General features: G+C 32.1%; 1 protein-coding gene across 1 annotated transcript; it reads left to right on the forward strand.

The window, feature by feature from the left end:
- The first annotated feature begins 3,733 nt into the window (after positions 1 to 3,733).
- On the forward strand, positions 3,734 to 9,435 carry LOC110604182 (uncharacterized protein At1g32220, chloroplastic). Its single transcript, XM_021742312.2, has 10 exons — positions 3,734 to 4,039; positions 4,345 to 4,462; positions 4,555 to 4,643; positions 5,907 to 5,962; positions 6,071 to 6,126; positions 6,298 to 6,391; positions 7,064 to 7,143; positions 7,505 to 7,547; positions 7,904 to 7,995; positions 9,088 to 9,435. Exons 1-10 carry the CDS (start codon positions 3,984 to 3,986, stop codon positions 9,265 to 9,267), a joined length of 864 nt encoding a protein of 287 aa, XP_021598004.1. The 5' UTR covers positions 3,734 to 3,983; the 3' UTR covers positions 9,268 to 9,435.
- Positions 9,436 to 11,457: the final 2,022 nt, after the last annotated feature.

An 11,457-nucleotide genomic window follows, 5' to 3' on the forward strand; every position in this document is an offset into this window, starting at 1 on the left:
GTTGTCGAATTTAAATTAAAATATCAAATAATAATAATAATAATAATAATAATAATAATAATAATAATAATAATAATAATAATAATAATGCAGGTTTTTATAATTGGTTGATGAGTTGACTTTATTTAGTTTGTTAATTAAGTTGAATGAATGGTTTGAGTTGAGACATTTGGAGATATAAATTGAGCACACTGATATTAAAACTGTGCATCAAATTAAGCACATTGGCTTATTATGTACGGTTTACGTAATGAGCGTATCCTTTATGTTTTTTATTCATATACTGTTTCTATTATTCCTTTCTTTTTTTTAAAAAAAAAAATTTTGTATATTTTTAGAATATATATTATTTTTTTAATTGCCAAATAGATATTCTCCATCTTCCACTTAAAAGGTTTAAAGCTACAAATGCATCCTATTATTGTATTCTTCAACTTAGTACAACTTTACTTTTCTTTAAACTTCAGTAGATAATTAGATTCCACTTTTGTACTTGATCATGCATGCATTATCTTCATTTCAAAATAAAGGAAAATTATTCATCTTATTTGTATAACAGATCCTGCTTGATTTAATGTACTAAATCAATACCCTATTCTATAACTATTAGTTAATGTGAAAAAAATATAACAACTTCCTTAAAGAGGGATTTAACTCACCAAATTATTTTTTAACACTAAATTGACCACATCATTCTAAATCAATATTTATGTAAATTAAGATATATAAATGCACTTTTTTAGGAAGAAATGGGTATTTAATTACTGAATTGATTCAGATTAATACAATAATAATTTGATTTTGATAAAAGCATATTCTTTGTTGGTTAAATTATGCACCAAAGGCCTATTGGAAGCAAGCAAAGTGGTGGTAAGGATAGATATTGAGATAATGTATATTGTTGAGTGTGTGTGGCGACCCTAGGCTGTTTGTGTTTGAGCTATGAAAAACCAAAACTATAATAATTAAGCCGATTGAATATATCCTAATTAAAGAAGAGAGAATAAAATGGTACGCCATCACCATACAGAATCGTTGGTAATCATATGATAATAGACATTGAGAAACCCACTAATTGTGGAAGACCCACTTGGATAATCACCCCACCCCACTATTTGTCTAAATTAATTTAATTATTTCATTTACTAAAAATATCAGATCCGAAAATATATTTTACCCTTATTTAAAAAAAAAAACTGTCTCAGAGATATTGTGTTGGAATCACCTGTCACAACACAAATTTGAGAGAGCACTAGTTCTCCAACTTGGGTGGATCTGTGACGTAAACTTTTTTTTTTTTTCTTTTCTGATTGCTATATGTTTTCTTCTTTGTAGATAAGGGTGACCCACCACCCACATAATATGCTTGTAGTTTGTAGGTGAGATTTGGCTGCCTGCCTGCCTTGCACACCCATATATACTAGAGATTTTATAATGTAATCGTGTATATAAAATAGTTTTATTAAATATCACTCATTGTAGCTAAGCATTGCTTGGTTGGATTGCTGAAAATATATGATTCATTTTGATACATTTAAATTCAAATCTTTATATTCGTTTGTATATAAAATGCTTTGATTTAAATGAATTTCAGTTAGATCAAATTAGTTACATATTCAAATTAAACTACAAATAACTACAATTGAGCATAATTACATATCTCACAATTTCAAAAATGAGCTTAATATTGATAAATTTATTAGAAATCAATATCATTTATATTTTTATTAAAAAAATTTGACAAAAGGCATCATGTGGATTTGTGGAAAAATTGACCCATGGGCGATTTCCCACGTTGGTGTTGGTGTGTAATGGGGATGGAGAACAAAGCTTCCTCCACTTAGTTTGTTGTTGAAGTGGATCCTATTCTAAATTCACCTCCGGAATTCTAACAAAAATGTGTAGCCCACTGACCATTTTGTTGGTGCACTGCTGGCCTTCTAAGACTAGTCACATCTCATGCACAAATTTTGCTTAAACCATTTCAGATAAAGTAAAATGAAATGTTTCAATCATGGCAGGTATCTTTAAAGGGACAGCTTCAATACAGAGAAATAGAACTATAGAGACAGAAAAAGCAGACCATTCAATCCTCCACTCCAATTAACATATGAAATTCCACTTAGTAATTTATTAAAGATAAATAAAGTATATCATTTGGATCACAATAAGAGTATTTCCAGTGCAAAGATAATTCTAATTTCTTAGGAGTTACTGAATTCATATTTCTGATTCAGCTGCTTTAAGATACATGTAGATAATAATTGAGGTTTATTTTAGCTCAAGTTAAATTCAATTGAAACTTAAATATTTTATTATTTGATCTAAGGCTCTCAATTCAGATATTAAAACTGTATTGCATTTTCTGTGATTGAATCAATTCACTTAATGTTATTTTTACTTCCTCTTTTCTTGTTAACCCTCGTCAACTTCCTTTGACCTTGCCTTCCCTTTTTAACTTGTTATCATATTTCACACGATTCACAGCCACAAAAACATAGAAATTTCAAGATTTTAGGCGTTCAAAAAAGAATATTTAGAGAAGAAAATAGAATAAAAAAAATAATAAATAGGGGCTTTGACTACAACGGCTAAATATTTTTTCTCCACCACATTTCTAAATATTCTTTTTTGATACCTAAACTCTAAAACCTTCAAAAATGCACATACTCCTTTGCGTTTTCCTTTATATAGAAAAATAGTTATTTAAAAATATTTTTAATGAAAGGAAAAATTATATTAAGCAAAATTACTTTTTCAACACAAAAATTTCTACAAATAAACTATATTTTTTATTTTTAATATTAAAATTAAATAATAAAAAATAAATTATTTTTTCAAAACTGTCTTTTTACAAAAATATATTTCACATATAAATTATTTTTTTGCAAAACAACCACAATGTTTTATTTGCAAGAGAAGCATAACATCTAAGCTAAAGAAATTATTTGATACTTGGCAATTGTTTATTAAGAATTAACGAAAACAGAAAATTAAAGGAAAAGAAAAGAAAATGGATAGATGAAACTCTTTATTCCTAACGTCTATAGAAACATGACTTTATCTTTTCAGCGACCTACCATCTTAAGATGACAGTCATGCGCAAGATCCGTCGTCTAACGACGCATCGTTTAGTCAAACAGAACAGATTAACATGACTTGAACATTCTCTCTCATCTACATGCAGATGGGATCTCCGCCATACGTCGGCCCAAGTACTGAGATGCTATGAGAAATTGATCAAATATGACGGAAATCTAAGTGAGATTTGGTTTCTGAAATTTCAACAAGCAAAAATTTATCAACAGTTTTTTAAATCAAGAAAAATTTGATCCAAGGGCTTTAATCATTTTAAGCGAAGATGGAATTAACTGGTATGCGGGTCAGAGTTACAAAGCAAGCAGAGACCACTCGTTCATTTGGCCCTTGTCAATTCATTAGCAAGCTCCTCAAAAAGCAGAGAGTTTCTTGTGAAGGCCGAAGGGAGCCCAATCTTATGTTCGCCTCAAGCTAACATGGACTAGTTTGGCCCAAGATCCTCAAACGTGGACATTCCTTGCGTAATCCAAGTGGCAATCATCCACATCCGCTTCTATACTATACATAATTGCGCCTACTCCTCCCACTCATTTTGGATCGTAGATCAGATCCCTCTCTAATTAAAGAAAATTATTCATCTGCCACGTCATGAAAAGTAAAGGGGACACCATTTTCAGGTCCTTTGGATTAGTTTCACAAACTCCTCCTCTTTCCAGTTTCTCTAGGTTCACATCCAGCCACATGGGCATCTCGACCTGTCCGCTTCATTACGCGCCATGTGTGCTGCCCCTGTGGAATGGGGATCGGTTTCTGCGTGAGCGAGCCTGACTTTTCTAGTGCTAGATACTCGAGAGCTGGAGCTCAAGGCAAAGGCTATCCTTGAAAAACCTAATCTCTTGTTGTTGATCAGAAAAGTTTAAGAAGGCTAATATCGGAAATTTCAAATGACGACGGTCGCGTCACGGCTGTTCAGTTCAAGATCATCCATCTCCAGACTATAGTATGCTTCTTTTTTCTTTTCTTTTTTTGGTCGGTTTAATTTTGAATTATATTCATAGGTAGCGAAGTGGAGATGCCATTGTAGAGCTACATTGAAATTGCTTGTGTGTTATTATCAATTATCGTGAATATTACATAAATTAGATTTTGGGCGTGCGTTAACGATGACAAAAGGAGGGAGATAGAAGTGAAATTGGGTTTTCTACTGTTTTTCGCATGTTGTTCTTAAGATACTCAAGTTTGTAGTGGTACCAATTGTGCGGTTACGAAGTTCCGACTCTTCTCTTTTTTTTTCTGTGAAAACAGTATAGTAGCTGCATCCAGGAATGGTAGGCATCTGTCAACTGATTCTAATAAGGTTGATGAACCGTTCAAAGTAGAGGAAGCCGAAACAGTAGATGTCCCTCCACCACCAACGGAGAAGGTATGCTGCCCTGAGAATTGTACACTAGCTTTGGTCCTTTAGATATTTTCTCTCTGCTGTTGAACATTTGACCAATATACAATTCAATTCAGTTGCTTGTGTTGGGCGGAAATGGATTTGTTGGCTCTCATATTTGTAGAGAAGCCTTGGATCGTGGTTTATCTGTTGCTAGCCTTAGCAGGTATTACGGTTCTCCACAGTTATAGTTCTTCAGTTGCCTTTCGTTATCATTGATAATCATTTGGGTTCATGTCTAAAAATGTGCCTGTTGATTGAGAAAATTCTGAATTTCTGATTATAGAATAACCATTGAAACTGAATTCTGTTACGTATGTAAAGAAGCTAATAGAGCAGATAATAGTGTACGCTATTATTATACTCATAATACAAATCATTATTTCAAAATATCTTCAGCAATACAAAACATATCTCAACAATACAGATCCCTTTTCTCAATTTTTTTTTTAAAAAAACCACATCTCATAAACCCAAATCTGTTGTCATAACAACACATTCTTCCACAAGAATCGAGATCGAGGGAAGAGAGCTAGAGGCGAAACGCAAAGCATTGCTAGACGCTACTGATGCCACGAGGTGTGTCACAGAAAGGAAGGAAAGCCACAACTCGAGTTATATTGTTACAAAGGGAGGTCAAGGGATGAGTCATTGAGGGACCGCCGGTAGAAAAGGGACCGGAAATAGTGAGGAGGAAGAAGAAGGAGAAGGAGAATAAGAAGAAGAAAATGGAAGAAAAAGGCATTGGAAACGACGAATTGAGAAGGAAGGAGAAGAAAAAAAGAAGAAAGGGAGATCAAGGGAAGGAAAGATTGAAAATTAGGGCTGGCCGGGGAAACTGGAGTCTGTGGAAAGTGGAAAGGTTTAGATGTTTGTATATACACACGTATATGCAGCTTAACATTTTCAATCAGGTCGGATTTTCTTTATTTTTTGACAAAAATAACCAAATTGAACCAATAAACTGAAATTTCTTAAAATTTCAAATTCAACTGTACCTATTAGACTGAAAACCAAACCGAACTAAACCAATTTGGTTCCGATTTTTGGTTTAAACTGAGAAATGTTCCACCTTATACATTACCTCTATCCCAAACTGATTTGGGAATTTAACATACTCTGGTCATGCCCAAGACCAAATGCTTGGGGCGTGAAACACTTATAGGAGGTGCAATATTGAATAAGGAAGCTCTTATAACATCTTAAGAAAATAAGTCGAGTTTAACTCATCCTAAAAGCTAGCTTAAAGTGGAAGGAGTGTCTAAGGCTTTATAAGGATTACATTACTCCTATCTCAAATTAATGTGGCAATTTAACAGTTTTAAAGATCTTTGTTGTACTTGAGCAGTTGGCCTCTACCTCATGGTATGAATTATTTGAATGCATATTATATTTCTTTCTTCGTTTAATTTATCCTACTTCTTTTCAGATCTGGTAGGTCATCATTACATGATTCATGGGCTAATGCTGTAACCTGGCATCAAGGTTTACTCTCTTCTTCTCTAGTACTTTTTTGCTTTTCTTATCTTTGAGATGTTATGATGCCTCCAAAGCCTCTAAAGCTTTTCTCTGGCATTCATTATCTTTTGCCAGGAGATCTTCTTTCACCTGATTCATGGAAGGAAGCTTTTAATGGGGTTTCTGCCGTCGTATGTCACTTCTTACCATTTCAATATTTAAGCTTACTACCTTGAGAAAATCCAAGTTTTTGCATGCATCTGCCTAATTAAGTTTCTCTGCACAGGATTTTATTACAATATATTTATTCTTTTCCTTTGAAGATTAACTGGTCTAATTTGCTAATTAATTTACCTTTCTAGATTTCTTGCGTTGGTGGTTTTGGTTCAAACTCATACATGTATAAGATTAATGGAACTGCAAACATCAATGCAATAAGAGCTGCTTCAGAACAAGGTATGGATATTAGGTAGCTGAAAATTTTGTTGCCATCTAACTGCCGAATGGGGGGCAATATAAAATCCCAGGAAATATAAGACTAAGGGCATGATTTTAATAGGAAATCCTAGTTTATTTGAAGTTAACTTGCGTTGGATTTTTCAGGAGAGTGGTGCCTTGTACGTTAAAAGCATAGAAGATTGATGTGATCTATAAGTTATCCTATAATATTGCTCATAGGAGACGTTGATTAAGTGTGTGTGAGGTATCTTTTTTAGGTATCATGCAGGGCTACTGTTGTATTTGTATTTTTCACATGGGTAAAGGTTATTAATCTAAGTGCTATGTTTTTGTTCCCCCCCTCCCCTCCCCTCCTTTTTTTTCCATGGTTCTTTCTGCTTTTGCATGCTTCTTCCATGTCTACCTTTGCGATGTTGGACCCATATTGTTTTTCTCTTGAATTATTTATGGTTTTTGTCACTTCTTCCTTTCTTCCTTTCCCTACTTATTGGACCATCAACGTAGATAATTGGCAATTCAAGAGATGATGGCAATCCCTTTTTCTCATACTAATAGATTTCTTGCCGCATGCCTGCATCAATTTCTCCTCCTATTTAATTTTCCTTTTTTCGGTTGGCTTTAACTTAACTCTATTTGCCTGGATGATGGGCGCAACACTTTTGTCTACAGGTGTAAAAAGATTTGTGTATATTTCTGCTGCTGACTTTGGACTGGCCAATTATTTGCTGCAGGGATACTATGAGGGAAAGGTACTATCTTGACTACTCATTTACTTCTTTCACTTGTTAGTTAGGAATGTATAGTTGATTCAGAGAACTGAAGTCATGTTGATGTTTTAACTTTTTTATTACTATCTTTGGTCTCAAACGAGGGCTGATTTCAAAAACATACGCTGACCATTTTATTTTATTGTTGTGAATATATCTGATTACCATATTTTGTTGTGTTTACCATGTTGAGTTTCCAAAGATTCCAATATGAAGTTAAATATGCATTCATTATGCCAAAACACGACCATTCTTTCAATGTAGTCAAAATATTGATTACCTTTCCGTTTGTTCTAATAATTCTCATCTAACTTAAAATCGTTACTCTTCCTCTTTGAAGTAGAGAGCTGCTGAAACAGAGTTACTAACAAAGTTTCCTTATGGAGGTAAACTTTCTCTCCATCATTATGAGATAAATGCAGGTGTATTTCTAACAATTTTGTTTGGAATTCCGAAAGAACTGAAGGTTTAAAAGACTCGAAGAAGTTGTTAGGTTGGAGTCATTAAATTTCTCTTTCACCAAATGCAATTATTTTTCCGTATCCTCATATACGGTGTGTCAGGAATCTTAATCAGGGCTTATATAAAATCTTGTGGTTATTTTTCACTAATCTATTTGCTGTTAATTTGATTTTAACTTCCTTGCAGCTGGACACCAAAGTATAGCTATTAGTTACTATGATCCTTGGAATAATCAATAATGGGACACTACTCAATAAATGTATTTCTTGTCCTTGTTCAGGAGTGATACTCAGGCCTGGGTTTATTTATGGGACTCGCAGTGTTGGGAGCATGAAAATACCTCTAGGCGTAATTGGTTCTCCAATGGAGATGGTAACTTTTTGTGCTTCCTCATATATTTTTCTTTACTATTAGGTCTCCCTAACCCAGTTATGCTGGACATAGATATGAAAATGAAGTTAATTATCCATCAAGACACCAAGTTGCGGCAGATTCAACTGGATAATTTGCTTTTACTCCCTTCAATTATATTGTCTTTAGCTTCATACTTCTCAAAAGTTACCGCATTTGTATTTCCTCTTAATTCATAGATTGTTGACATGGTGGAGCCAGATTTTTTTTTTTGAGGGGCAAATATTATACATATAATTGATTCAAAATTTAGTTAACTACAGTTTTTCTCTATATATATATTTTGAGGGGATAACGTTATATTCCAAAAAAAATATTACTAGTTTCATCCCACAATGTCTGTCCTTTAAAGTTTATTCATCAAAACCAACAAGACTAATTAATAGCCTTAATTTTAGAAAAGTTTATAATAATTTGTCTAAAATACCCTGCAGATGGTCTTACATTTTTCACATATTAGTATTGAATGATATTAAATGATTTAAAAATTAGTAAGGGTATATATAGAAATAAAAATTAATAATACCTTAAAGTTTTCAAAGTAATAGATAATTTGAAAAAAAAATCTCTAAAATTACAGTTAGTATTGGGCGGAGGTAATGGAGGTAATAATAGAATATGATTAGTTAAGTTAATATATAATAAGAAATGAATAGTTATAATATTTCACATAATTTATATAGCAGTAATAATAAAAAATAACTTTTGGAGGGGTCAATAATTAAAACAATTTTTTTTTCATATATATATATATATATATGGGGAAATTGGAGGGAGGTTGGTTGGCTCCCCCGAGTCCCTTCCTCTCTCTTCCCCTGATTAAGCAGAAATATGAGGGGTAAGAAAAAGCTCCAACTTGTTTGTTTTGAAGATATGAAAATAAAGTTTCTTGAAATGAACTCCCGGTTATATTCCCTTTAATTATTTGTCGAGCATAAAATGCTTGAGAAAGAAACGTAGAGGATCTACAAGCTCAGGAATATATTGTGTGCGACGAGTTGTTATTTGTTCCTATTATTTTGTGATTCACTAACATCGTACACGTCCCCGCAGGTTCTTCAACATGCAAAACCGCTTAACCAGATTCCAGTTGTTGGACCCCTGTTCACTCCGCCTGTGAATGTGAGTGCAGTGGCAAAGGTTGCAACAAGGGCAGCAAGTGATCCTGTTTTTCCTCCAGGAATCATAGATGTATATGGAATCTTACGTTATACCCAGCAAAGGTCAAAATAGATTTTTTGAGTTGCTTTCGCTCGGCACCTTTTCTTTGAAATTTTTGGTAACCTTTCCAGTGGAAGTCAGAATTTTAGGTGCTCTACTGTTAAGACTTCCATGGGTTTATCTGAGATGAAAACGCATAGAATAATTAGACGAACTTGCTATGGAGATTATATTCCTATATTCCTTGGCATTCAGAGAAAGTATAATCCCCCCCCCCAATATATTGAAAAAAAAGGGAAAAGGGATAAACAGTTGATTGTGTTGAAAAACTGAATTTCTATCCACCGTCATAATTATAATGATGATTTATTTATAATTTTAATTTAGATACCGACTATAGCTGAGGTATCATTGTTTTCATTTTTGGTTAGTTGTAAATTCGAAAATTGGTAGTGAGCTTCAACATCAAATAAAGAAAAAGCATATGCCATTAAAAATTTGAGTACGATGCATGATAATGCAATTGTTGAATAGTATATTATTTCTATTTTTGTGAGACGATTTTCGTATACCGTCATCAATTTTAAAGTTTATTTTGTTTTATCTTTAATTTTAATTTTAATTTTACATTAAAAAATCATTTTACTTTATTATTACATATTCCTAGACAATCTTTCTCGCTAAACAAATATACTACCAATAAAACTTACAAAAATGGCCATTTCAAAAAAAAAACAAAAAGTTTACAAAAATGGGAAAAGAGAGCAATGTCATTCTATCTCTTGAAAGTAAAAAAAATTATTTTTAATATTAATTAAAAATTATAATCTTTTAGAAAAAGAAGTAAGATTTTTCCAGCTAATTTTTAGTAATATAAAAAATTAAAAAAATAAAAACGCTAAAATAATTATTTTATTTTTTTAATGTAAAAATCTTTTATAATAAGTAAAAAAACTTTTTACGAAACTAAATGAGTAATAAAAATAAAACTAACCTAAATTTGAGTCATTATTAATAAAATTATATCTTTTTTGTTATATTATGATTACTAATTAAATTTATATGAAAATAAACGAAAATATTTTAAATTTCATCAAATATTTAATCCAATTTTTATTATTTTAAAAAATAAAAAAAATCTAGATATAGCACTCTGTATAAATTTATTACCAGCTAATAGAATATTTATTATTAAATTAAGCCATTGATCTTTTTTTTTTATATATTATTAATTGGAGTGATAGCAAGATAATTACTTGTTGTCTTTAAATCGAAACTAATTAATCCAGGAAATTGCTCTATCTTTCTACATTTCAATCAAATAGATAGTGACTTGATTTCCTTTAATTGGAACTTGAAAAATTAAAGTTGAACCCATCATGTCTGTTTCTTCTAGCAGCCATGTATGGGCTCTCCAAGTCCAGCAATGTATTCAGTCCCCTCAAAATTTCTCTGCTAGAAAAGGAGATTCCTGCAGCGGACACATGCTGATCCAACTCCGAATGAGCTTGCCGCTTGCCCACACAAATCCCTCCAAAATTATATATCTCAGAATATATAGTTTTCCTTTAGTTTAATTAATAAAGCAACCACCCAAAAATCAAGGATTATGTTTGTGGAATTTTGAGCTGGGGGAGTTCCAACTTGAAACTAAGTGGGCAACTTTCTTTTCATCATCTTAATGATTCTGTGTAGCATTGATAGAAATTAATTCATTATTAAAATTTCCAGGACATATATAATTACTAGGAAATTTCTCCATCTTACTATATTTCATTAATCACGATGGTGACCGTTACCATGCATGGTTTCCTCTAATTTGTGGTTGATAGGGTTGAAGTATAGCTCATTTGTCAAAATGGCTTGCGTGGCTTCAACTCAAAAGCCAATTTGATAATTTTTTAGATATAGGTATTCTTGTTTTTGGACTCAAAATCTTGCTTGGATGTCACGTACAATCGCAAACAAATGCAACTTCATTTTATTAAATAATTAGATTGCTAAATAAATCTAACAAATTCTCTTCTCAAAATTCAACTATTCAACGCCTCATATATATTTAAGCAGAGTAGTATCTATATTATTATTAAAACTAACATTATTTACATATTAAAGAAGTTATAATCTTGTTAAGTAATAATCAAATAGTGAAAAAGTCTCATGTCTGACTTTAAGGATGCAAGGTAAAGCCTGTACGTAATATAAGCTAGTTGAGATTTTATGAATCCTTCTTTTCTCATACATCAACGATGCTTCCTGGAA

The sequence above is a fragment of the Manihot esculenta genome, chromosome 16 (assembly GCF_001659605.2).
Source record: "Manihot esculenta cultivar AM560-2 chromosome 16, M.esculenta_v8, whole genome shotgun sequence".
Taxonomy (NCBI): domain Eukaryota; kingdom Viridiplantae; phylum Streptophyta; class Magnoliopsida; order Malpighiales; family Euphorbiaceae; genus Manihot; species Manihot esculenta.